The sequence below is a fragment of the Meriones unguiculatus genome, chromosome 3 (assembly GCF_030254825.1).
Source record: "Meriones unguiculatus strain TT.TT164.6M chromosome 3, Bangor_MerUng_6.1, whole genome shotgun sequence".
In the NCBI taxonomy this organism is placed as follows: domain Eukaryota; kingdom Metazoa; phylum Chordata; class Mammalia; order Rodentia; family Muridae; genus Meriones; species Meriones unguiculatus.
The window spans coordinates 7,755,230-7,781,603 of NC_083351.1; the positions used below are offsets into that span (position 1 = coordinate 7,755,230).

At 52.9% G+C, this 26,374-nt stretch overlaps 3 protein-coding genes and 1 long non-coding RNA gene across 15 annotated transcripts; 3 read left to right on the forward strand and 1 right to left on the reverse strand.

Annotated features, from left to right (window-relative positions):
- The first annotated feature begins 7 nt into the window (after positions 1 to 7).
- Fbxo44 (F-box protein 44) lies at positions 8 to 8,472 on the forward strand. 3 transcript variants are annotated; one of them, XM_060379096.1, is made up of 7 exons: positions 8 to 248; positions 844 to 1,134; positions 3,086 to 3,212; positions 3,303 to 3,398; positions 3,507 to 3,642; positions 7,600 to 7,779; positions 7,864 to 8,472. In XM_060379096.1, exons 1-6 carry the CDS (start codon positions 128 to 130, stop codon positions 7,741 to 7,743), a joined length of 915 nt encoding a protein of 304 aa, XP_060235079.1. In that variant the 5' UTR covers positions 8 to 127; the 3' UTR covers positions 7,744 to 7,779; positions 7,864 to 8,472. The 3 variants fall into 3 exon arrangements, with proteins under 3 accessions (XP_060235079.1, XP_060235078.1, XP_060235080.1); XM_060379095.1 differs by having other exon boundaries at positions 7,600 to 8,472; XM_060379097.1 differs by lacking the exon at positions 3,303 to 3,398 and having other exon boundaries at positions 21 to 248; positions 3,086 to 3,183; positions 7,600 to 8,472.
- A 756-nt stretch (positions 8,473 to 9,228) lies between these two features.
- Fbxo6 (F-box protein 6) lies at positions 9,229 to 15,948 on the forward strand. Of its 8 annotated transcripts, none has more exons than XM_021649161.2 (6): positions 9,229 to 9,512; positions 11,574 to 11,861; positions 13,746 to 13,872; positions 14,274 to 14,369; positions 15,264 to 15,399; positions 15,537 to 15,948. In XM_021649161.2, exons 2-6 carry the CDS (start codon positions 11,603 to 11,605, stop codon positions 15,774 to 15,776), a joined length of 858 nt encoding a protein of 285 aa, XP_021504836.1. In that variant the 5' UTR covers positions 9,229 to 9,512; positions 11,574 to 11,602; the 3' UTR covers positions 15,777 to 15,948. The 8 variants fall into 8 exon arrangements, with proteins under 8 accessions (XP_021504836.1, XP_021504834.1, XP_021504835.1 ...); XM_021649159.2 differs by having other exon boundaries at positions 9,230 to 9,410; XM_021649160.2 differs by having other exon boundaries at positions 9,405 to 9,520.
- A 120-nt stretch (positions 15,949 to 16,068) lies between these two features.
- Positions 16,069 to 22,041, reverse strand: Mad2l2 (mitotic arrest deficient 2 like 2). 3 transcript variants are annotated; one of them, XM_060379099.1, is made up of 9 exons: positions 21,882 to 22,041; positions 21,076 to 21,194; positions 20,878 to 20,996; positions 18,678 to 18,749; positions 18,135 to 18,265; positions 17,399 to 17,493; positions 17,041 to 17,114; positions 16,596 to 16,688; positions 16,069 to 16,410 (listed from the first exon to the last, which is right to left on the reverse strand). In XM_060379099.1, exons 2-9 carry the CDS (start codon positions 21,113 to 21,115, stop codon positions 16,369 to 16,371), a joined length of 666 nt encoding a protein of 221 aa, XP_060235082.1. In that variant the 5' UTR covers positions 21,116 to 21,194; positions 21,882 to 22,041; the 3' UTR covers positions 16,069 to 16,368. The 3 variants fall into 3 exon arrangements, with proteins under 3 accessions (XP_060235082.1, XP_021504838.1, XP_060235081.1); XM_021649163.2 differs by lacking the exon at positions 21,882 to 22,041 and having other exon boundaries at positions 18,135 to 18,235; positions 21,076 to 21,410; XM_060379098.1 differs by lacking the exon at positions 21,882 to 22,041 and having other exon boundaries at positions 21,076 to 21,366.
- Positions 21,808 to 25,192, forward strand: LOC132652939 (uncharacterized). Its single transcript, XR_009590487.1, has 2 exons — positions 21,808 to 21,938; positions 23,070 to 25,192. It is a non-coding gene; the product is annotated as an uncharacterized LOC132652939 (long non-coding RNA).
- The last annotated feature ends 1,182 nt before the right edge of the window (positions 25,193 to 26,374 follow it).

The following is a 26,374-nucleotide window of genomic DNA, read 5'->3' on the forward strand; positions in this document are numbered from 1 at the left end:
TTGAAGCCCAGGCCTCGAGGCCTGCCCCCACTGTACTGTGAGGCCTAGAGGACCTGGGCTGGGGACGCCATCGGCGCTCAGAGGTCTGAATCTCGTCTTGAGCCTGTTTTAGGGCCACGCATAACGAATGGGAAACTGCAAAGGCCCTGGGCAGTGGCGGGCAGCCTCGGGCTGGAGCCCAGCCACCGGGTGCGGGAGGGAGACGGGGAGGCTCCTCTCCACTCACACACACCTTTCCCCGGCCTCAGGTAAGCAGGTCATATTCTCTGAGATCTTGAGAACGTCACTGAGCCTTTTGTATTCCGTGACCGGTCCTGAGAGACAGTGATAAGCGCCCTTCATCATCTCTCCCCTTTCCCTGTGTGGGGGATGGGAGAGACGAAGGGTTGCGGGCTGGAGTGCTCACAAGGCTTCCCATTGTTAGCCTCCTCTTAAAAGACTGCTGGCCTGCTGAAAAATGGCTGGCTCTACACTCAGTGAGGGCCAGGGCAGCCTCCCGCGCCTCTCCTGTCCGCGTGACCTTGGGAGGCGCCTTAGGCCTCCTTCGAGGCTGTCCTTGGGTGCTGGGGGTTGGGGGAAATCAGATCTCATCATTTATTAAGCAACTCCCTAGCCCAAGCACCTGAGTTGCCGTTGACCCCGGAGGGAAGTACTGTCCCGGGCCCTGTTTACCAGGAGGAAACTGAAGGTCAGGGCAGCTCCGCGGCTGGAGAGAATCAGTGGGCCGCTGAGCCAGGAATCCCGCTCTCCGCGGTGCTGGAGCTGCCCGGTGCCCGGGAGAAGGCGGGGTGTCCGGCGCGGCTCCCGTGTCCAGCGCGGCTCTCCTGTGTCCGGCCTCCACAGGAGCGGGCCGCGCGCGAGCCGCCGCCATGACCGTGGCCAACATCAACGAGCTGCCCGAGAACATCCTGCTGGAGCTGTTCACCCACATCCCCGCCCGCCAGCTGCTGCTGCGCTGCCGCCTCGTCTGCAGCCTCTGGCGAGACCTCATCGACCTGGTGACCCTCTGGAAGCGCAAGTGCCTTCGGGAAGGCTTCATCACCAAGGACTGGGACCAGCCTGTGGCTGACTGGAAGATCTTCTACTTCCTGCGCAGCCTCCGAAGGAACCTCCTTCACAACCCCTGTGCTGAAGGTGGGTGCAGAGGGAATCCGCCCCCCCCCCCCCAGGACCCACGCACGCTCTGTAAGGTGGCCAGCTCACAGGTCCCAAACACCAGCTGTGGGCCCGTTAGGTACAGTGCGGCCTTTACTCCCCTCACAGTAATTCTTAGAAGTAGGTACTGTCAACACACTCTCTTTTCCATGTGTGGACTGAGGTCAAGGGTATTTTTTAGTATAGATTATTTCTCCATCTGGGTAGAGGGCACACACCTGTACTCACAGCACTTGGAAGCAGACACAGGAAGATAAGTTCAAGGTCAGCCGTTAGAGGCCAGTCTGGGCTACATAAAGACTGTCTCAGAGCAAACCAGTTACTTCCCAGCACTCGAAAGACTGAGGCAGGAGGATCATGAGTTTGAGGCTAGCCTCTCCTAGGAATGGCGGCCAGCTGGAACAGATTGTATCAAAGACGCTAGTTGAAGCCACATTCAATTGTCTTCACTTACAGAACCCCCAGGTTAGGCCTACAGGGAATGTCCCGGAATGGGTCTTGCCTGTGGATGGTTGGGGTTGGGGGTGTGAAATCCCCTTTGCGCTCAAGAGCAGCTCAAACACAAGGCTTCTAGTCGCCTCAACCCTTCCAGTCCAGGCAATGCTGCAACGGAGGAAGGAACTTGTTTTCTGTTGCATGGTCAAACCTCAGGACAAGTGGTGAGGAGGTGAGTCCAGGCTGCCCAGAGCCTCCAGCTGCCTGCCTGTGCCCTTTGACTCCCCATAGGCATGATGCTCGCCAGCGCTGGGCAGACCACAGCCCAAACCCAGACAATAGGTTGAGAAGAGTTTTATGGTTCAGTTCAGTTTGGCTTGCTTTACAACACAGGTAGCTGTGGCTGTCCTGGAACTCAGTATGAACACCAAGCTGACCTTGAACTCCTAGAGATCCACATGTCTCTGCCTCCCAAGTGCTGAGATTAAAGGCACATACTACCACACCCAGCTGGGTTTTATGTTTCTGGTTTTTTGGTTATTTTTGTTTGTTTGGGTTTGTTTTGTTGTTGTTTGTTTGTCCAAGACAGGGTTTCTCAGTGTAGCATTGGATGTCTTGGACTCCTTTTGTAGACCAGGCTGGCCTCAAACTCACAGAGATCCACCTGCCTCTGCCTCCCTGAGTGCTGGGATTACCAGCATGCACCACTGAGGAGGGGACTGGGAGGGAATGTTTTTAAAGAATTATAAAAATAGAAACAAAAAACTATGTTTATGGCTGAAAACCTCAGATATGGTACTCCACAGAAAGTTTCCCGGCTTTTTCTTCTGACATTTATTTATATATGTATTAGGTATGTGTGGTGGGGAGCTGTGCACCCTACTGCACATACGTAGAAGTCAGAGGATAACTTGTGAGGGTCCAGTTTCTCCTTCCACCATGTGGGATCCCAAGACGCCCACCTCAGGTCATCAGGCTTGGCGGAGTGCTTTTACTTGATGAGGCCTTTGCTGACCCTGTTTTTGCTTTTTTGAGACAGGGTCTTGCTATCTTGTTATGTAGCCCTGTCTGACCTGGCACTCGTTGTGTGGCCTTAGACTGGCCTTCAGCTCACAGCAATCCTCCTGCCTTGGCAGGTGGATGCCACCACAAATTAGCCTCTATGCTTGACTCTAGCTAGCAAGAGGACCAAGGCTCAAAGAAGGAAAGTAATGTGTCTGTGGCCACACAGCCCATTACTGCTGGGGCTGAATAAGATTCAAGTCTGTCTGCCAGGCCATTCTCCATCAGAGAAGGGGTCTGGTCATCCAGGACCCTCAACAGAAGTCCCTTTCCTACAGCCAAGGCACACAGGAAGCACCCGATGAGCTACCTACAATGACAAAGCACGGGGCTGGAGGGCAGCTTGGAGGTCCCAGCTCTGAGAGGGAGGAGGGGTGCATGGAGAAGTTGCCCTGAGGAGGCTCCTGCATGCTGCTCTGTGCTCTCCCCACAGAGGGCTTTGAGTTCTGGAGCCTGGATGTGAACGGAGGTGATGAATGGAAGGTGGAGGATCTCTCCAAAGACCAGCGGAAGGAATTCCCCAATGACCAGGTCAAGAAATACTTCGTGACTTCCTATTAGTAAGATCTAGGGCCCTCTGGGTGGGGGGGCCCACGTCCTAACCTCAGGGTTCAGTGCTGAACTCCAGCCCCTCCTCCCCCCTCCCCCAGCACCTGCCTCAAGTCCCAGGTGGTGGACCTCAAGGCTGAAGGGTATTGGGAGGAGCTGATGGACACCACCCGGCCAGACATCGAGGTCAAGGACTGGTGAGTGCTGGGGCGAGGGTCTGGGGGGGGTCTGCCGCCCAGGCGCCCCACCCCTGCCCTGCCCCCCACCCCCCAGGTCCTCATGGGCCATTCTTCTCCTGTCTGCAGGTTCGCAGCCAGGCCAGACTGCGGGTCCAAGTACCAGCTGTGTGTCCAGCTCCTGTCGTCAGCCCACGCACCACTGGGAACCTTCCAGCCAGACCCAGTGACGATCCAGCAGAAGAGCGATGCCAAGTGGAGGGAGGTATGTGGGCAGGAACCCCACAGAGACCTGCACTCAGGCCCAAACTCTGCCATCTCTCACCTGGGTTTCCGCTGCTCAGCCTTACTCGCTGTAGTAGAACAGGACTGAGCCTCCAGCTCAGACGTCAGGGATGGAAACATGGAGCTAACACAGCTGCTTTTCCAGACAGACCCACCATATGCAAAAAAAAAAAAAAAAAAAAATCCAGAAAGACTGGTAGACTGATTGCCTGGCACACAGAAAACCCTGTGCCCCATCTCCAGAACCGAGAAGTAAATAAAGAACTTTTTATTTCTCTGTAATAAGTAAATAACTGGGCTTGAAGACATGCCCTCAGTAGTTCACTATGTTTTTGCTCTTGCAGAGGACACAGGTTCAAATCCTTGCATCCACATGGTGGTGCAAACCGTCTGTAGCTCTGGTTCCAGGGGATTCAATCCCCTCTTAAGTCCTTTGCAGGTGCCAGGCACATGCATAGTTCATATACATACACACTGGCAAAACACTGATATACATAAAAGAAAATGAAACTACTGTTCTAACATATATAGAAAGGCAGTGGTGGCCCTTGTCTTTAGTCCCAACACTTGGGAGGCAGAGGCAGCTTGGTCTCTTATGAGGTTGAGGATACCTAGTCTACAGAGCGAGTTCCAGGACAGCCAGGGCTACACAGAGACACCCTGTCTTGAAAAACCTGATAGATAGATAGATAGATAGATAGATAGATAGATAGATAGATAGATATTGTGTAAGCAGAAATGCTCAGTGCTAGGAAACTGAGGCAGCAATGGGTAAAGGCTAGCCTGGCAATTTAGGGAGACCCTGTCTCAAAATTAGCAACCATGAAAAAGAGGGCTGAAGAGAGCTGGTGTGCCTACCTAGCATGTGCTGGCTCAACTTCCAGTATCACAGAAAAATAAAATAAGAATGTGCTGGGACAGCTGGGCGCTGGTAGCACATGCTGTTATTCTCAACACTCAGGAGGCAGAGGCAGGTGGATCTCTCTGAGTTCAAGGCCAGCCTGGTCAACAGAGTGAGTTTCAGAACAGCCAGGGCTACACAGAGAAACCCTGTCTCAAAAAACACTGGGAAATAAATTAAATGATCAGAGCCGGCTATGATGGCTCATGCCTGTAATCCCAACACTTGAGAAGTGGACACAAGAGGATTAGAAGGCCATATATAGGAATTTCTAGAACAACAGGTATCAAACCCTGTCTAAGGAGGAAAGAAAGAAGAAAAAGAAAATATTCAGCAGGTGTGACTGCTCCCAATATTAATACCTATCATTTCTACAGAGTCCCCAACTTATTTTTATGATTTATTTATTTGTATTTTATGTGTATGGGTGGTTTGCCTGAATGTATGTGGAACACATGCATGCAGTGCCTGAAGAGACCAGAAGAGGGAGCCAGAGCCCATGGAACTGGAGTTACAGAAAGTTGTGCGTTGCCATGCAGGTGCTTCGAATTAAACCTTGATCCTCTGAAAGAGCAGCTAGTGCTCTAAACCACAGAGCCATCACGCCACGGCTTCCCCCTTACCTAAACCTTACTTTATGTAAGTGTAGGACCATCTGGACTTACCAGCATTCTACTCAGAAAATTTTCCTTTCTTTCTTTCTTTCTTTCTTTCTTTCTTTCTTTCTTTCTTTCGGTGGGAGGGGGATTGGTTCAAGGCAGGCTTTCTCTGTGTAGTTTTAGCTGTCCTGGGACTCACTCTGTAGACCAAGCTGGCCTTGAACTCAGAACTCAGAGATTGGTCTACCTCGGCCTCCCTAGCGCTGGGACTAAAGGCGTGCGGCTCTCCCACTGGCAGAATATTTTTTTCCAATGGGTGATGGGTTTATCAAATCTTCAGTGTAGCTGGATTCAGCATATGGTAGGTCTGTCTGGAGAAGCAGCTGTATTATCTACACCATGGTCACACTTGTCTTTCTTTCCTTTATTTATCTGGTGGGATTGGATACAGAGCCTAAAACCTCACACATGTGGCAAGTGTTTTACCACTGAGGCCAGATACAAAGCCCAGTGTGGTGACTCAAGCCTGTGCTACCAGTACTTCAGAGTCTGAGCAGGGGCATCATTGTACATTGCAAACCAGTTTGAGCGTTTTTTGTTTGTTTGTCTGTTTTGTTGGTGGTGATGCTTTTGTTTTGCTTTGAGTCTTCCAAGACAGAGTTTCTCTGTGTAGCCTTAACTGTCCTAGAACTCACCTTGTAGATCAGGCTGGCCTTGGACTCCAGAAATCTGCCTGCCTCTGGTCCCTACATTGAAGGGGTGCTGGATTAAAGGCACCACCAGTGCCCAGCAACAGTTTGAAGTTTCTGTTTTTGGGTTTTTGTTATTGTTGTTTTGTTTGAGGTTTGTTGTTGTTGTTGTTGCTGTTGTTTTTTGAGACAGGTTTCCCTGTGTAGTCTTGGCTATCCTGGACTCACTTTGTAGACCAGGCTGGCCTTGAACTCACAGTGATCCACCTGCCTCTGCCTTCCAGACTGCTGGAATTAAAGGCATGCACCACCATACCCTACAGTTTGAGGTTTTGTTGTTGTTGTTTTGACACAAGGTGTCTCTGTATAGTCCTGGCTGTTGTGGAACCCAATATGTAGATCAGGCTGTCCCAGAACTCACAGAGTTCCTCCTGCCTTTGCCTGGCCAGTTTGAGTTTCATAGTTAATCCCAGGCCACTTAGGCCACAGAGACCTGGTGTTAAAAATAAATAAATACGCCCTGGGTTCGGTCCTCAGCTCTGGAAAAAAAAAAAAAGATAAAAATAAATAAATACATAAACAAGCAAACAAATAAAACATCTGGGCACGGTGAGTGTGGGGAGGCAGAGGCAGGTAGATCTCTGAGGTCAAGTTTAGCCCTGTCTACACAGCAAGTTCTAGCCAGCCAGGGATACATATTAAATAAATAGATAGATAAATAAATAAGTACACCAGCAACAACAAGCCAGACAGTGGTCTTCCAGATAAACAGCTCTAGAGGAAAAGACACTCGCGTCCAGCCTGGGGACCTAAGTTTAGATTCTGGGACCCACAGGGTGGAAAGAGAGAGCCGACTCTAACAACTTGTCTTCTGACTGGTTCCTGTTCCCTGTTCCAATAAAACTATTAACAAAAGCATCAGAAGGTCAGGCAGGCCCTGGTATAAACAAGTCCTCAGCCAGCTGCCCCAGGGTGAGGTGAACCTGGAGTAAAACCCAGGCCTTCCTAGGCCAGTAACTTGTGGTTCTTTATTTTTTCTAATTTTATATTTCTTTCTGTTTTGATTTTTCTGACACAGGGTCTCATGTAGCCCAAGCTGGTCTCCGACTTGCTACATAGCAGAGCAGAGGACATCTTGAGCTCAGGCTCCTCCTGCCTTTACCCCCGCCCCCAACTATGGGTGTTCCCCACCATGCCTGAATTATGTGGTTCTGAGGATTGAACTCAGGGCTTTGTGCATTTTACTCTATAGAGCAAGCACTTTGCTGAACTACAGCTCTTTTGTTATTTTCTGACAGGGGCCCTCTAAGGTAATATGGAGCCAGAGATGGCCTTGAACTTCTGATCCTCTGGCCTTCACCTCCTGAGTGCTAGAATTAAAGGCATGCACCATCACGGTGCTGGGGTGAAACCTAAGCCTCCAGCGTGCTGCACAAGCACTCAGTCTGAATCTGCACCCCCCCCCCCAGCTCTGTTGCTGCAGTTCTTTAAAGATTTGTTTTTATTTTATGTGTATAAGTGTTTGCCTATGTGCCTAGAAGGCCAGAAGAGGTCAGACCTCCTGGACCTGGAGTTACAGGTGTTTGTGAGCTGCCATGTAGGTGCTGGGAATGGAACCCTGGTCCTCTTCGAGAGCAGTCAATGCTCTTCAGCACAGAGTCATCTCTCTAGTCCCCCACCCCGGCTTTGTTTATCGAGACAGGTCTTAGGCAGTGTCCCTGACAGCTCCTTTCTGCCTTCGCCTCCAGGTTTCACACACGTTCTCCAATTACCCTCCCGGCGTCCGCTACATCTGGTTTCAGCACGGAGGCGTGGACACTCACTACTGGGCCGGCTGGTACGGTCCAAGAGTCACCAACAGCAGCATTGTCATCGGGCCCCCGCTGCCCTGATGCCCCCTGAGCCCCTATCCTCGGAGCCCTGATTTGGTAAACAGTCAGAAAGGCCAGGCTTGGGAAGGGGAGGCGGAAGTCAGGCCCTCCCAGACCTCACTGTCAGCTCTTGCCCCCCAGCTGCCTCCTCTGTGTGGAGCCTCTAGGGTCTGGGCCACCCTGCTCTCTCCAGACGCCTCCAGCAAGCTCGGCCCACGAAGAGGTACAGCGCCTAAGGCTAGGTGGATACAAGACGTTTCCATACTTATCAGAGAGAGGACCCAAGCTCGGATGCTTGCCCAGACCCGTCTCTACCCCCGACCCCACCACCTTCCTCCTTGTTCTCCTTCAGGGTCTTAGAGCAGGAACAGACAAGGTATCTGACAGGACTGCAGATCTGGGATAGAAGGCTCTGCTGGCCAGTCCTTACTCAGCCCGCGTGTCAGCTGTTGTATGCTCTCTCTGCTTTGGCCTACAAGTCAGGCCTGGTACCAGATAGGCAGGTCGGACCAGATTGTCCTTGTCATCGGCAAAACCCCGAAAGGCAGGACGGGTGGGTACCAAAGAGTGCAGGGCTCCACAGAGGATGAGCCCCAGCTTCTGAGAGCTGGGATGGGGAAACAGGAGAAGGCTGTTCTCTGTGGCTTGGAGGTGTCTGAGCCCTGTACGAGCTTCCATCACACACCACCCCATGACCCCAGCACCACAACTTCCCTCTTACTGCACAGCCAAATAAAATGTTTCCCAGCCTCCTTGTGCCCCGTGGCTTTGGAGGGAAGGGTGGGTTCGAGGACAACCCTGCCTGGCCCTAAGAAGGCAGGGGTGTGGCTGCTGCCTATGCCATGGAGAAGGGCTGACCATCTCAGAAGTGCGGCCATCGTGGCCCCCAGCCCAAGGGGCAGAGCTCTTGGTGTAACAGGCCTCCTGCCCTCCAGGAAATCATGGTGGGTTCCCCTGTGCAGCCCAAGCAGGTTGTGCCAGGCGTGTCCACCTACTGCTGTCCCCTTGCCCAGAGCCTTCAATTTCGATTGAGCCCAGCACATAGTTGGTGCTCAATGCTTGTCAAAGTTAATTATCTCACTCAACAATAAATAGGAGGGCCAGAGTTCACAGCCACCTACCTGGACTAGAATCAGTGAACTCCTCTTGAACTATAGTCAGCTTGCACAACCCCTGAAGATTCCCTCGGATAGGCAACTGATAAATGTCTGAGTCAATTAATCAATTTTGACTAGGACCTTAGAGTCCCTCAAAACCCAGGAAGAAGCTGGACACAGGTGGTGACACTGCCATTTAATCCTGGCACTCGGGAGGCAGGGGCAGGTAGATATCTAGGCGTTCAAAGCCATCCCAGTCTACAGAGAGAGAGAGTTCCCGGACGGCCAGGGCTTGGTAGAAAGAGCCCTTCTCAAAAAACAAGAAAACTCACAAAGTAGAACTCCGGCCCTCCTGGTGGTGGAGGTGGGGGCAGGCGGAGGTGTGTGTCAGGGACTAGATTCTAGGTGACGCTTCCTTCGCAGGAGGAGGAAGCCAGGCCTACCGGGAGCCGGCTGCTCGGCCGCATGTCGCCTGGAGGGGGAGACGGAGGCCCAGGAACCCCGCTGGAGCCCTGACGGCGGCAGCGTGCCGGGGGGAGCACCCTAGGACCCCGAGCTCGTCTTCGCCCTGACGCGGACGGCCGCTGGTCGGTGCGTGACGCGAGGGGGAGGCCGGGCCGGGGCGGGGCGAGGCGGCAGACGACCGAGTCGCCTAGGTCCAGGCCCAAGGCCCGGCAGCGCTGCGGCCGCCCGGTACCCAGGTCGCCGCCGAGTGGGGCGGCGGGGGCGGCGGGCGGGGCCGGGAGGGGGCGGCGGTCACGCGCCCATGGGGAGGCTCAGGCCAGGCGCGGCCGGTGCTCCGAGTCCCGCGCGGGGACGCCGGGCCTGCTGTGCGTGCGTACGCGAGGGTCCGGGACGGTGGCGACGCCGGCTTCTCCTGGGGACAGAGGGCTTAAGGCACTAGGATAGGACGCCGGCGCGTGAACGGGCCACAGCCGGGAGTGGATTTTTCCACCAAGGCACGGCAGGGGCACCGCGATCTTCCTTGCAAGGTGGCTTGACTGTGGGTGAAAAGTGTCGCTGGCGTGGAATACCATCTCGGCCTTCAGGAGTTACCCACATCTTTTAAGCCTCAGAGTTTACTTGGTTTTTGTTTTGTTTTCTCCGTGAGGATGGAACCCAGGGCCTCCCAAGTGATAGATAAGCATGCTACCAGCCGGCAGCCCTCCCTTTGAGGAGGAGACATTTGTGGTCTTCCCCTGATAGGCAAGCATCCTGCCAAATGAGTCAGAGGCCCAGCGCTATTTACTTTCTGTACTTTGAGACAAGGTTTAGGTGGACCAGGCTGGGCTGACAATTTCAAACTTCCCGTACCTCTGTCTGGAATAATGAGGGGAGGTGCCTCCACGCGGATCTTTTTTATTATTATCATTTTTAATTGATGCATTTTTCACAGACATTTAAAAGTTTAGAAGACTCTGTCACACCATCTGCATGTACCCTCCCCTCTCTAGCTAAGCTTTCTGTTTTGCTTTTGGTTTTACGAGACGGGGGGAGGGGGTTTCTCTGTATAGCCTTGGCTGTCTTGGAACTCACTCTGTAGAGGCTGGCAGGGAACTCAAGAGATCCTGCCTTTGCCTCTGTAGTGCTGGGATTAAAGGCGTGCACCACCACCACCGCCCCGGTATCCACCCTCCTCTGTTCCAGGACAGGACCCCCAACAAGACTTGCAAGGAAGACTCTAAAAATCCAGGAAAAGCCCCAAGTAAATTTCCCCCAGGCTTAGGCAGGTGTGGTCACTCAGCCCACCCCCACACCTGGGGCAGGTCCCCGGTGTGACAGCCAGACACTCCCAGCCTGGCCTGGCGCCCAAGGCAAAGGCAGGGCCCAGGGAAGTGAACCTTACAAAAGTGGTTTTACAGCAGTGAGTTGACGTTAGAGCCAGGCCAGCCACGGAGAACTTAGAGACGGCGCAGTGGCCCTGGCCCTTTCCAGGTCACAGGGCCAACTGGCTCCAAAACAAAGCAGTTCAGGGTGAGGGGTGGATCTTGAGACAGAGTTTCCTGTAGACTTAGAAAACTAGATCCTCTTTTCCCTGACCTCTCAAAGTGCTGGAATTACAAGCATGTGCCACCACACCCAGCTCCTAAAGAATTATTTTTCAGTGGGGGTGGGGGAAGACTCCTTTAAAATTCTTGTCTTTTTGTGTTTGTTCTTTTTTTGTTGTTTTCCTCTTTTTGGGGGGGAGGGGAGTGGGGGGGAGGGTCTTGCTCTGCTGCCCACACTGGCCTAGAAAGAACAGCTAGGCTCAAGCAAGTCTCCACCCTAGGCTTTCTGAGGCTTCAGCCACTGGCCTCGGCACCCTCTGCTACCCTAAGGGCTTTAGGGTTTAAAGGCCTGGCCCAGAGTTTAGCAGCAGAGTGCTTGCCCAGCATACATGACGTTTTAGGTTCCCTCGCACTGCGAAGAATTCCTAAAAGCTTAATTTTTGTTCTTGAGGTGGCTTTTAAAAACCAAGCCGGCTGACCTGACCTAGAGGAGTCAGCAGGCCAAGCCATCCGCCTGCCTGGTCTCCTTAGCACCTGGCGCAAGAGCTGCCAACGTCTGCCGCGTGATTTGAATTACTCTTTTCCAAATGCACACGGCACGGTCTCTGCGCTCAAGGACCGCACTCTACCCCCACCCTGTAAATGCTTCCTGACCGGGTTTTCCGGTCAGGGGTAGACCTGCCTGCCACACTCCAGAACCTGGTGGGAGGGGAGGAGTCAGCTCTTCCGCTCCCGCTCGGGGCTTAGCCCTGCTGTCCCTACGCAGGCCTGGGAGCAGAGCTCCCCTTTGCCACCATGGCCAACATCAACGAGCTGCCCGAGAACATCCTGCTGGAGCTGTTCACCCACATCCCCGCCCGCCAGCTGGTGTGTAACTGCCGCCTGGTCTGCAGCCTCTGGCGAGACCTCATCGACCTGGTGACCCTCTGGAAGCGCAAGAGCCTTCGGGACGGCTTCATCACCAAGGACTGGGACGAGCCGGTGGAAGACTGGAAGATCTTCTACTTCCTGTGCAGCCTGCAGAGGAACCTCCTTCGGAACCCATGTGCTGAAGGTGGGTTGGGAGTGAGGCCGGGCTGCGGTGGGAGGCGGTTCTCTACTTTGCTAAACCTCAGGCCTTCATGCTTGCTCTTCCACTCTGCCTGCACCGGGCCCATGTCCCTAACGCTTACCACACTTTGGTTGTGTGAATGGTTGGGGCCTGAGGGTGTGCATGTGGAGGTCAGAGAATAACTTGTCAGAGCTGGGTCTCTCCTACCATGTGGGTCCTGGGGATCCAGCTTAGGTTTGTCAGGCTTGGCAGCAAGCACCCTTACCTGCCTGGCCATCTTCACCCCCCGGGTTGACACCTCATCTAAACATAAGGTCTCCCCAGAGTCACCATCTCTGCGTGGCCCTGTTACACCTTCTCAGAGCCTGCAGTCTGCCGTAAATGGCTTTGTCCTCTGCCACAGGGTCAAGCTCTAATGGACCCTGTGTGGCACACTGCCGCCTGTAGCTCTATCCAGGCTTCCTGCTGTCTGTCCAGGGACCCTCCCCCTGTTAAAGAGCGGGGTCTTGGCCTGAAGCCTTTGAGGTTTTCCTCACTGAGTATAGTTCAGAGTATCTATGCTCTGTCCACTTTGCTTCTTAGGCCACAGAGGCCACCAAGAGACCTTATCTGAGCCCTGCATAGCAGCACACACCTTTAATCCCAGCACTCGGGAGGCAGAGGCAGGCAAATCTCTGTGAGTTCCAGGCCAGCCTGGTCTACAAAGTGAGTCCAGGACAGCCAGGGCTACACAGAGAAACCCTGTCTCAAAGGGGAAAGGGGGGGGCTTGTCTTCAAATGACTGCCATCTCTTCCCTGTCCTCGATGGGATTCTAGAAGGTAGACAAATGGTGAGCATGGCTGTCTGAATCGCAGAGTACTTTGGGTCCTGAGGACCAACTTGGTTTAACACTCAGAATGGTCATCCACTGAGGACTGTCTTGCCAAGGCTCAGGCTAGACAGAGGACCCACAGGTAGCACCTCAGATACCTGATCTCCCTACCTGCCCTAGATTCTACCCAGAAGCTGCCCAGGCAGGCTGCCAGCGCAGCTCAGGGCATGTCTGTCACAGCCACTGCAGCTTCGCTTATGCCACCCCATGTCTGACTGTGGCCATCCCAGCCTTGCTCAAATCTCCCTTGGCTTCAACCCATGCCAGCCCAGATCCTGGAATTCTCTTATTCCTTTGGTTCTCTACTGGGGAGTCCCCTAGGACACATGGAAACAGTGCGGGCTCTTGCGGCAGAATGGTGAGTGGACTGGCTGAGCTCACCTAGGGATGGTTGTTTGGAAACTTTACTTATGGTAACACTCTCCCAGCTCTGCTCAATCTGGAGGGGGCGAATCCCTGGATCTGACCCCTGTGTGGTAGGTCTCTCACACCACGGGATTCCTGAAGCCACCAGCCCAGGGGACACCAATGTGCCCTCTTGGCATTTGCTCAGGAAAAGGGCATCGGCTCATGTCAGAACAGTGGGTTCCTTTCGCCCCTAGAATCTGGGTCACACAGTTAAGGAGGGCCTCTCCCTCCTAAACCTGGAAAAGACAGTGGCCTAAGGTCCCTCCATGGGTCTTTATGATCATATTCTCTAAGGATTGACACATGGTTGTGGGGGCTCCATGGCAATATGGGGATACCACGGCACAGATTATGACCTTGGACTGGTAGGGTCCTAATTCTGGGTGCCCAATACACTCCAGAAGCAACTGATTAATCCCTTGGTGTCCACAACCCTGGAAACCTGAGCCCAAAGAAGCCCTAGCCACAAATCTCACCACCCCTGAAGTCTCCCAGGACCAGAAAAGGCCTCAAAGTTTCAAATGTAGCCTCAGGGCTACAGCTGCAGCTGCAGCTGCAGCTGCTGGCGGAGGGCATGGGGATCTCACCTCCACTCCGTTTTCCCCAGAGAACATGAGATCGTGGCGGATAGACTCCAACGATGGGGATGAGTGGAAAGTGGAGAGCCTCCCTGGGGACCACGGCACAAACTTCCCTGACCCCACAGTCAAGAAGTACTTTGTCACCTCTTATGGGTAAGCAATGGTGGGGGCGGAGAGTCAGGAGACTGTGCCAATGGGCAGGACAAGTGGGGGCCTCTACAAGCTCAGGGAGGGTTCCTAAACAGGAGTGTATAGAAGCAGTGAACCTGGTGGCGGGTCACTGGCAATTGGGGGAGATGGGCTTCAGGTGACAAGGAGCTAGCTCACTGAACATGAAGTCAAGGGCAGCAGTAAGCCACACTCCACGATGTCCCATGGGACCAAATATTACCTAGGGAAAATCAAATCTAACTCCCCCATTTCCCTCAGATAGACCTGAGAAGCTCCCGCCAGGGCCTGTCCTGGGGGTCACCTGGGTCCCTTGAGCCATCTGCCTGGCAAGGAAGGGCCCTGTTTAGCACGCTGGCAAAGCAAGCCTTGTCCTCTGCCCTCAGCATGTGCCTCAAGTCCCAGGTGGTGAACCTCAAAGCCGAGGGCTACTGGGAAGAGCTGCTGGACACCTTTCGGCCAGACATTGTGGTTAAGGACTGGTGAGTGGCCTGTGTCCCCACCCTCCCTGTCTTCCCTGCTGCTAAGAGAGAACCCACAGGAAGGGCTCCCTCTGCCCTGCAGTGCCCTAAGAGCCACAGGCCAGGCCCATTCCCCTCCAGCTTGTAACAGCACTCCTTCCCCCGACAGCCCTCACTCCAAGGATCCCCCCTTCCTGACAGTGGACACAGAACTTCAGCCATGTTTGTTGATGGGCACTGAGGCCCTCCAATGGCTAGCTGCCCTGGGACCAGAGGACTCCAGCCCTCCCTGAACTTTGTGGAAACTCATCCACCCTCAATCTAGTAACTCCCACACCTTCTCTGATTATATTTTATTTTTGAGACAGGGTTTCTCTGTGTAGCCTTGGCTGTCGTAGACTCACTTTGTAGACCAGGCTGGCCTCAAACTCAGAGATCCACCTGCCTCTGCCTCCCAGAGTGCTGGGATTACAGGGGTACACCACTGCACCCACTTTACCTCTTGAATTTATTTTATTTTATTTTTTTTGGTAGTAGATGGAGGCTGGGGCCCATGTGAGGGTAAGCATACACTCTGCTATGCTCCAGCCTCAACCCCTCCCTAAGGCCCTTTCCTAAGTCAACCCTCTGTGCACACAATTACTGGCACATGTTCCCATCCATTTTACCATATGGTGACAGGCTTGGACAGAACAAAGTCTTTGTAGAAAGTCACTTTGGTTCTCAAGCTCACACCCTTTTCTTGGATGGGAAAACTGAGGCCATATGTAGATAGATGCTTCCCTGGAACACAGAGACATAAGGATCGCAGAGCCTGCTAGCCCATGGACAGAGGGGGGGTGCTGACTGACAGGAGCTGTCCCCAGAGCTGGCCTTCAGAGGCCTGGGCGCCCACCTTCCACTCTGGCTCCCTAGGTTCGCGCCCAGAGCGGACTGTGGCTGCACCTATCACCTCCGCGTACAGCTGGCCTCTGCTGACTATATCGTCTTGGCCTCCTTTGAGCCTCCACCTGTGACCATCGAACAGTGGAATGATGCCACGTGGAAGGAGGTGAGACCCTGCCTGCCTGGCCTGCCACTCACTTTTCCAGGGGCCAGGCTACTAAGGAAGAAGCTGCAGTTGTTTTGCAGTGCTAGGCTGTCCTCCCCACGGCCAGTCTCAATGGTCACTTCCCCTCTCTTCCTCAGGTCTCCCACACCTTCTCTGATTACCCTCCCGGCGTCCGCCACATCCTTTTCCAACACGGGGGCCAGGACACCCAGTTCTGGAAAGGCTGGTACGGACCTCGAGTCACCAACAGCAGCATCATTATCAGCCACAGGACAGCCAAGAACCCCGCCCCTGCCAGAACTCTGCCAGAAGATAGTGTAGTAATGGGGGGAAGACACCCAGCTTTGGCCCCGGAAGCCATGATGGAAGACTTCTAACAGCCATCTTTCTGCCTCTGCTGCGGGCCGCCAATCGGTCCCTCCTGGCAAGCACTAAACCCTTAGTGGGCAGTGAGGCCCCCAGTCCCATGAGCACCTGCCCATCAGCTCAGTGGTGACGTGCAGTCACAAAGCTCTGACATTTTGTTGTAATAAATGTTTTCAGTAAATCTATCCGGTTCAGGGCTTACAGGTGGGGTTGCTGGCACTCTCAGAGAGAACTCTCCCCTCTCCCACCCCAGGGCAGCTTTGCTGCACTGGCTCTGCCCGCTCCTCCCGTTTTTTTGGTTAGTGACAATTCAGTCAGCCCTTGGGGGCCCTTTATTAACAATAACTCAAGACACGGGATTTCAGATGGACAGTGTTAGCCAGCTGAGCCCCAGGAGGCTGCTGAGAAGTGACATCTGTCCTGGCATCCTTCCCAAGCCTCCTGGGAAGGCTGCCTCATGAAGGCAAGCAGGGCTGAGGAGCCCGACCAGAGGGGCGGCCACATGTCAAGGCAGTAAGAGCACTTGGAGTCGGGGCCCTGCAGCACCTCCCTGGGCAGGGGCCCCAGAGTGGAACAGCTGGACATCATGGGGTAGGCGCTCCCTCAGCTGTTTTTATGAGCTCGCTCTTCCACATAGAGCTGCATCTGGTAGTAGAGAAGTGGCTTTGGTCAGACCGTGAGGTGCCTGCTGGGAAGACTCAGAGGAAGGGGAAGCTAGAGGGCCACCCTTACCCCCAAACCCTGGGCAGCAAACTCCAGCCTAGAACTAACTCTAGGCCCTGCCTCTCCTAAACAAGGCTTTCTCCATCCCGTGATCCCTGAAGACTTACCTTTAAAATGTCTGACGTCATGGTTTTTAGGGGAATCAGCCGGGGGTCATGCATGTGCACATCCTGTTCGTCTGCCAGGATCCATGGGAAGTCCTAGGGATGGGGTCAGGCGAGGGTTAGACGAGGTCACGGCTCAGTCTGTTCTCGCTCTGCTAACCCTCCCATCCAGGGCCCACACTCTACTGGGGTGCGGTGGGGGGCTGGAACCCAAGCATTTTATAGGCCCAGGGTGGTTCTAAAATGATTCTGAAACCAAAAGGTAAGGTTGCTCTCTGGAGAACCCCATCCGGAGGAGCCAGGGTAAGCCAGCTGCTCAACACCCATGTACACACGGATGTGGTCAGGTGATGTTGCACTGGGGAGGCCACTTGGTGCCAGGAACTGCGATAAACAACAGTGCCAGCCACAGGCAGCATCCTCCCTGAGACTGTGCCTACACACGCACCTTGATGACCTGTATCTTCTCCATGTTTCGAGTGGCAGCTTCTCTTGTGTGCACAAGGACTGTAAACGTGCAGCCTGCGGAGAGAATGGAACAACTGGTCAAGGTCAAAGCTAAGGAGCCTCAGGATCTCACTGGACCAGGATTCTTCTCTCCTCCCTCACTGGCTGGGTAGCGCCACCCACAGGATGGGAAGTGTAGCCAATTACAAGTAAAGACAAATGGAAGCCTGAGGTGTTAACAGTCAGTCTTGGAGAGATGATGAAGGGCGGAGAGGAGGAGGATGGCTCAGAGCAGCCAACTGGGAGGAAGACTGGCATGCTGAGGTAACCAAGGAAACAGCAGGGGATGGGCATCACACCTGGCGGGTTGTGGTCCAGGACAGCGTCACATACACTGATCTTCAGGATGAAGGCTCGCAGCAGCTGCTCCACGTGAGACAGGAGGGAGTCTGAACTGGAAATAGGAAGGGAGGTCTCCCATTCCATCGTGCTCCTCCACCACCCCAAACCCACAGTGCACTCTGGAAGCAGTCTGGGCCAAACTGCTTTGGTGCTTGAGAGAGACAGTCCCAAGAGAATGGAGGCAGAGTGCAGGGGTCCCTTTCAGCACCTCTGATACTCAGCTAGTTAGGACACCCAAGACATAGCTCAAGTCTGCATGCCTCCAGGACAGGAGGAGAAGTGGCTTGTTTGAGGCCACCTAGCCAGGGGACAGGCTGGTTCCTGAGTCCAGGGCCCTTATGGAAACATAAAGAGGAAGTAGCTGAGTAGCCATGGTAACCAGTCAACTTGGTGACAGAGTCCTGGGCTCTGTACCACTGGGTGATACCACTCAGGTCACTTCTCTGGACCTTGGTTTCTCCACCTACCCTGTAAAGCTAGGGACTAGCATTCACCACTTCCTGGGATGTCCCAGGGGTGACACAGGAGGGTGACCCTGTCACCTTTGTAAGATTTACAAAGTTCTGGGACCAGTGTGTCTTAGATGCTGATGGCATGTATTGCCACTTCAGGGTCCTTACTGAGGTACTGTGGAGTTGGTAGAGGGATCTCTGAAAGACTGCAGCAGCCAGCCGAGGGAAGGTGGCAGCTCACCTGATGGACAGCAAGGGTGGCTGAGTGATCTCAAAGACAAACTTCTCCACTGGGCGGTGTTCCTTATCCAGAATCACCACCACCACCTTCTCCACATCATTCTGTAGGCACAGGAAACGCCCAATCCAGAGCTGCGCACAAGGCCCAGGGAGAGGTGGGGCAGGGCGCTGGCTGAAGCTGCCAGGCTCCCCAGGCGTGTGCCAGGCTCCTCAGACGTGAACCGTCCAGGCCAGGAGGAGATGCCTGGCTCCCATGGAGGTTCTCCAGTAAGTCTCGGACCAGGACAAGATAGAAGAGAAAAAAACCCAAGCAAGGACGGGGACATAAGAAAAACCCAGAACTTCCAGGGCAGGCCCCACCCAGATCTGGCCCAGCTATGGAAACCCAGTGTGATGTACATGCCCTGGGCCCTGTTGCTAGCTGGGGGTGGTCTTCAGAGTGAGGCTTCTGGCTGTTGAAAGCAGCGAGCACTTCCCAGAGTCAGCCCAGAAGCAAGGAGGAACAGATTAGGTGTTGAGTATCTGGGAGCAGGGGACCCCTCACCTTCTCCAGGAGTGGTTTGACGCAGTGAAGTGTGTCCTGGATATACTGGTTCAGCTCCGGGTGACAGGACATCTGCATACAACCCCACAGGGCTGGTGAATGGGGGAAACACCAACAATCCCACACATACACCTGCTGGTCTTTGGACCAAGAACAGCCATTCCCCAGATGTCCCTGCCTGGGGGACATGAGATGTCCCCCCATTGATGAGATGTCCCAACTCATCATCATTGTGCTAAGAACTGTAGATGAGCCAGACATGGTGGCATGTGCCTTTAATCCCAGCACTAGGGAAGCAGAGGCAGGTGGATCTGAGTTTGGGGCCAGCCTGGTCTATAAAGTGAGTCCAGGACAGCCAAGGCTATACAGAGAAACCCTGTCTTGAAAAACAAAAAACAAAACTATGGATGAATTTACCCCTGGAGAGATACTCAAAGACAGGCTTTCCATCTGAGCACTAGCACTTGGGCATTAACACCAAGCTCTAAGACCAAGCATGGTGGCACATGCCTTTAACCCCAGCACTAGGGAGGCAGAAGCAGGCAGATCTCTGAGTTAGGGCCAGCCTGGTCTAGGAAACAAGGGCTATACAGAGAAACCCTGTCTTGGCAGGGGGTGGGAGGGAAAAAGCTGTATAGCCATAAGCAAATGACTTAACATTCTGAGCTTAATGATGTCATCTGGGAAGATCTAATAAAGGTGAAATTAATTAAGAAACTGTTAATGGACAGAGGTGCTTAGTAGCTGTTTTCTTTTTTTTTTTTTTTTCCAAGGCAGGGTTTCACTATGTAGCCTCAGTTGTCCTGGACTCACTTTATAGACCAGGCTGACCTCAAACTCACATCAATCTGCCTTCCTCTGCCTCCCTGAGTGCTGGGATTATACCACCACTCCCAGCTTATTTTTGTTTGTTCGTTTTCTTCTTACTTAGCCTTTAAGTGTCACCATCTCCCGGTATTTAGAGGTCAATAATTCTCATGGTGAGAAGGACTACAGTGAGAAAGATGCTTGTGGGGACCTGGGAGGGAAACACCAGGGCCATACTGAGAAACCCTGTCTTGGAAAACAAAAGGAAAAGCAGGAAGCTTGGGGATGTGGATGCAGGAGGATAAGGAGTTCAAGGTCAGCCTCAGCTTCCTAACAACACCAAGCCCAGGCCAGGCTCCATGAGGTCTGGATTTTTTTTTTTTAAAGCAGTTTTAAAGATTTATTTATTTGTATACAGTGCTCTCCCTGCATGCCAGAAGAGGACACCAGATCTTATTATAGATGGTTGTGAGCCACCATGTGGTTGCTGGGAATTGAACTCAAGACCTCTGGAAGAGCAGCCAGTGCTCTTAATCTCTGAGCCATGTCTCCAGCCCCCCAAGGATTTTTTTTTTTTTAAGTACAAAAATAAACTGGGGCTGGAGAGATAGCTCAGCAGTTAAGAGCACTTGCCATTCAACCGCAAGGGTCAGATCCTTACCACCCATCTTAGGCATCTTACAAATGCCAAGGGTTCCCATGCCCTCTTCCAGCCTCAGTGGACATCCCATCCACAAACACAGGCACTGACACATGCACACAGACACATAATTAATATCAATCTTAAAAAACAAAAAGCCAGGTATGGCGGCTCACATCTTTGTTCCCAGCAGAGGCAGGAGGATTCCTGTGAGCTTGAGGCCAGTCTGGTCTACATAATGGGAAAGCCACACCAGCCAAGATTAAACAGTGAGATCCTATCTCAAATAATAATAAATAATTTTTAAAAGAATCTTTAGAGTTACTGGACATGGTGGCACACGCCTTTAATCCTAGCACTCGGGAGACAGAGGCAGGTGGATGTCTCTGTGTCCAAGGCCAGGCTGGTCTACTAAGCGAGTCCCGGGCACCCAGGGTTATTACACAGAGAAACCCTATCTCGAAAAAAAAAATCTTTAGAGCTTAGGGCAAATGAGGAGAGGAGAAGGGAGGTGCTGGACACTGTGGGAACGCTGTGCCCAGGGCAAGGTTCCCAGCCTTAGAAACCCCTTTAAAGCGCAAGCTTGGAATAGCTCTCATCCTGGGTCCCTAACCAGAGGACCGCATCTGAGGTCAGGGAGGGCAGGGATCGGGCGGTGAGAGGCAGGAGGCTGTCCGCTATCAGCCTCTGCTGAGGGAAGAAGCTTGTAGGGAGAATAAGGGTTCTTGAGTCCGGCCGGGCACCGGGGCTCACCTGAACCGGCACGTTGTACTTCTTGCGCTTCTGGAAGATGCCCACCGGGTAGACCTCGCGCACATAGAGGATCAGGTGCACGGCCACTTCCAGGAACTCGGAGAGCACGTCGGCCACCACTGAGGAGGAGGACACCGCTGCTGGGCACGACTCCAGCCGGGTCCGCACCCCCACCGCCTCGCAGGCCCAGATCCCTACCTTGGCCAAAGTTGAGGTCTTGGCGCGTGAGCGTGGTCATCCTTGGCCGTCCGGGGGAGGGCGCGGAGGCCGCCTGCAGGGACCCACGGCACCCGGCCCCGCACGCGGGAAACGCAGCCCTGTCGGGGAAGCCCCACCCCCTGAGCGGCCGGATCCCTCCCGGCGGAAATCCCGCCCTCTCCGCGCTCCTCCCCGGTGGAGGGCTCCGGGTTCGGCCTCAGGTTCGAATCGCAAATGCGGCGACGGGAACCGCCTGCTGGGACCCCTCGCACGTCCCCCTGTATCCTCTGGCCTCCGAGACCACCGCGGTGCTCCTGAGGTCCCAGCGCTCCCGTCGGTCACGCCCACCCCCGGAGCTGTCCAATCCGGGCCTCGCCCTGCCGGAGGGGCGGGGCAGCCTCGGGGGTGGGCTTAGGGGCGGAGACCCGCCTGAGCGACAGGTTGTCAGGAGAGGGAGCTAAGCCGCCTTCGAACTTCAGGTGGGAGCGGTGAAGAGATTTCGCTGCCTGTGCACCGGGTCATGTGTTTCCCCGTCCCGGCCATTTCTCCTTAGTAGTTGCAAGTGAGAACCAGCTGCAAGCGCAGCGGGGTACCAGGGGAGGGCAGCGACATCTGCTGCTGGTCCAGAGTCGGCGTCCCCGGACCCACGGCTTGCCCAACCGAAAGCGAATCCGCAGGCTTGGGGGCGGGGACAGGGGAGGTCGAGACGCACCCGAAACGCTCCACCCCCACCCGGAACCCAAGTGCCGCGGGGCTTGACCTCCCTGAAGAATTAAGCGTCCCATGCTCTCTCCACAATAGCTGACCTGTGGAAGCTGCACCCGAAAGCTGGACACTGGGCTGGGTGTCTGTGGGTTGACTCGGTAAATCCTCAGAATGCGTGTGGGTTCCTGGCTAGCTTTTTTCCTGACAATGAGTCTAATGAAGATTTGTCTGTGTCACGCAGCCAGCGGAGGGGGCGGGCAGTAGAGCTGCTCCAAGGTCCATCCTGCAGAGGCCTGGACTCAATTCCTGAGGATCCAAAAGGGCCTCGTGATCATTTTAACAATACGAAAATTGCATCCATTATATGGAATCACTTTATGTAACAAACCCTGATTTCTATTTATTTCTTTTATGTGCGTGGGTGTTTTGTCTGCAAGTACGTCTGGGTACTACTGCTTGGTCCAAGTGAAGGCCAAAAGAGGGCGTCAGATCCCCTGGAACTAGAGCTATAGGTGGTTGCGAACTGAAATATAGGTGCTGCAGAATGAAACCCCACCTCCTCAACACCCAACAGAGCAGCAAGTAGTCTTAACTGCTAAACCATCTCTCCACCTCCCAAACTCTGATTTATATTAATTCCTTCATTAGCCCTAGGAGCTAAGTATTGCCTTCACAGCCCCACTCGATAGATGCACTATAGGCCCAGGAATGTTTCTTTATTTACCAAGCCACACGGATAGAATTCAGCTGAACTCACAGCCCTCAGATAGAAAAATCTGAGGTGAAGCGGAGTGGTGGTGCACACCTTTAATCCCAGCACTAGGGAGCCAGAGGCAGGTGAATCTCAGTGAGTTCAAGGCCAGCCTGACCTACAAAGCGAGTCCAGGACAGCCAAGGCTACATAAAGAAACCCTGTCTCAGAAAAAAATAAAAAGAAAGAATATCTGAGGTGAGAAGGGGCCTGGAATTAGGGGTGACAAGACAGGTGTAGAAGCCAAGAAAATTTAGAGGAACTTATCTCAGCCTGTGGGTCCCAGCCCTTTAGGGTCAAATGGCTCTTTCTCAGGGATAGCATATCAGATATCCTGCATATTGTATATTTATGTTATGACTCATAACAGTAGCAAAATCAGAGTTATGAGGTAGCAATTAAAATAATGTTATGGTTGGGGTCACCACAGCATGAGGAACTGTATTGTAGGGTCACAGCATTAGGAGCATTGAGAACCACTGACTTGGACTCTGCCCTCCAGGGATGTAAGAATTGTTTTGGTTTTCTGTCTCTGTAGGGAATGAAGCTTTAAAGTTCATCCCTGGACACTCCTGCGCCCTTCCCAGAAACTGTCAATCTCATATTTACATCCTTCTCATGGGAAAGGATAAAAAGCAGGCCAGAGGAAGGATTAAACTGAAATGTGAGCAGAGCAGATCTCAAGATGCGGACCTAGGAAGTCTCCTGTCAGCCCCCAAGGACCCTATTAAACCCTGGCTGTCCGGCTGCCCTGCTGCCCTGACCAGGGCAGGTTCGCAGCGGGGCTCTGCTCCTTAACAAGCTCCCCAGGGAACTTGGTATGCCTAAGAAAATGTGGGAACTGCCAGTGGAGTTTGCCCGCATTCTGTAACACATCAGTGCCTAACCCAGTACGATGCTGGCTTGGCTTCAGGAGCTGATACACCTGTCCGTGGGCACGGAAACCGTTCTCAAGACTCGGGAACCCTGCCTTCATCACACCGTGATTCCTTTATCCCCAGACCTGGCTGAGCAACTCGCTGCCTTGTAGACCTGAGTGCAGCCACATTTCATCCTGGCGGATTGGGAAACGCCAGAGTCCTTTACCCACCCCACCCCCAGCTTCCGAAGCAGCATTTTCATTACTGATGCGGGGTGGAGGTGGGAGCTGGGGGTAGGGGGATCCCTTGGGGATGAAACAAGGACATGGACAGGGGGCTGAGGTAACATAGGACCAGCTGGGGTCTGCCTTCGGCCTATAGTGCCTGGGTTCTCATGCTACTTATATCAGCATGATGGATGGCTGGAAGACTGAGATTGCATTATGGGGTGAGTTATTGTTTATGAATCCCCATTTGATGGGGGACTGGTTTGCAATGTTATTTCACCACAAAGACAATATGTAATGCAGGGCTGGGAAAGAAGCTGCATGTTAGGGAAGAAAGAAAGCGTGTATGTGTTTGACAATTAGAGCAGGTCCCTGGGGGCCAGCAATAGGGACAGAGGGAAAATCATTCCCAAAAGATACTGAAGTGAAAACAGAGAAGGCAAAATACAAAAAGTGTAAGTACCAGCCCAGGAAAGACTAAGCCTCCATCGATGTGCCAAAGGGTTCTGGGGGTGGGGAGAGTTGGGGGGGGGTGAACAAACCCATCATGAGTAAACTAGGTAAAATGCTTGTCAACAAAGTGTACAGACTTGCAAGGTGCTTCTATAGCCAATTCCTAGTCCACAGAGGAGATCACAAAAGGATCATCTGGGCAGGCAAGATGGCTCAGCGGGTAAAGGGCCTCACCGCCAAGCCTGACAACCTGAGTTCAATCCCCAGGACCCCCGTGGTGGAAGGAGAACACCGGCTCCTGCAAGTACACACGTACTCCAACTCTCTCATAGATAGATGATAGATAGGTGATAGATATATAGGCAGATAAATAGATGATAGATAGTAGATAGATGATAGATAGTAGATAGATGATAGATAGATAGATGTAAAAAAAATAAATTTAATTAACTAATAAAGAGTCAGCGCCTTTCCCATCTTTCTCATGTTCCCAGGCAACAAACACATAGGTACAGGGAGAGAGAAAGGAAGCCAACCACAGGAAGCCTGGGGATCTCAGGACAGCCCTGAAGCTCCACCCAGCCCCTTGGCCTGCTTCCTGAGGAGGAACCTGTTCTGTCTGGATTGTCCTTTTTTTTTTTTTTTTTTTTTTTTTTTTTGGTTTTAACACCCCACTCAATGCCTGGCCAGTGAATGATGAAAGGAAGGTGGAAAGAGGACATGACGGCAGGGGCTCCTGGCCAGCGGCTTGATCTGCAACCCAGTTTGCTTAGAAAGAATAAGCTAAGAACTCTGACAGCAGCACTCGGGCTGTAAGCAGAGCCAGAGTGTGGGCTGGGCCTCCCAGAGCCCCCACACCCACAGCCCACTCAGGCGTCCACCTGCTCCTTCTTTTTGCCACCCTGATGCTCATCCAGCCAGGAGACCCGTTTTCTTCTTTCAGCCTCAGCTTGCTCATCTGTGAGATGAGAAATTATAGATCCCACCCCAAAGGGTCACATGGTGATACACACTTTGACCCTAGCCCTCAGGAGGCAGAGGCGGGTGCAAATTTTAGGTTAGCCAGAGTTACACAGTGAGGAGTCTTTCTCCAAAATAAAGTAAGATGAAATTCTGTTTCAGATTTATTTAATCATTTTATCTTGTGTGTATGAATGTTTTGCCTGCCTGTATGTATGTAAGTGTATCACACATGTGCCTGGTGCCTGTAGGGTCAGAAGAGGGTATCGGATTGCCTGGAACTTTAGTTATAGGTTGTTGTGGGCCATCATATGGGTGCTTGGAATCGAACTTAGGACTTCTACAAGAGCCACGAGGCTCTAAACCACTGAGCCATCTCTCCAGGCAAAATAAAAAAAAAAAATTCTATAAAATTGAATAAGTAAAATATTTATAAATACATAGAACATAAATGGTCAATCCATGGCCATAAGATCTACACAGAACTAATGAGCCTGACATCATGAATTCAACCCCCAGGACCCAGATGAAAGAAAAAAATCCACTCCCTCCCAGTTGTCCTCTGATCTACACACATAAACAAACAAATAAATATATAAAAATAAAGATACTTTTAAAAATAGAAAAGAGTCAAGCATGGTGGCACATGCCTTTGGTCCCAGAACTTGGGAGGCAAAAGCAGGTGGATCATTGTGAATTCAAGGCCAGCCTGATCTACAAAGGGAGTCCAGGACAGCCAAGGGCTCTGTTACACAGAGAAGCCCTATCTTGAAAAAACAAACAAAAACAAAAACAAAGTTCTACACAGACCGTCAGGCATGGTGGCACAGACCTTAAATCACAGCGCTGGTGAGGCACAGGCAGGAAGAGCTCTGTGAATCTGAGGCCAGCCTGGTCTACTACATAGAGTTCCAGGCCAGCCAAAGCAATGCAGTGAAACTCTGTCTCAAAAATGAACAAGTAGCCCTCCACAGATGATTTAAGCCCTCAGAAGGACCGTGCTGGACAAACGTCTTGATTTTCAAAATGACATCATGAGGCTGGGCTGAAGTTGGTAGAAGGCATGCCTAATGTGCATGAAGCTCTCAGTTTGCTCTCCAGCATCTTATAATCTAGGCGTGGTGGCAGAACACACCTGTAACCTCAGCACTCAACAGGTGGAGGCAGAGGGTCAGAAGTACAAGGTTATCTTCAGCTCCGTGAGTCCAAGGCCAGCCTCAGATCTACAAACCCTGACTCAAACAAGCAAAGGCTGTCTTATGTATCCTTAGCATCTCCCATCCCCTTCCTCATTTCCATTTCTTCAGGCAACAGACAGACCCCCTGGGTGCTCTGTGGGGAGA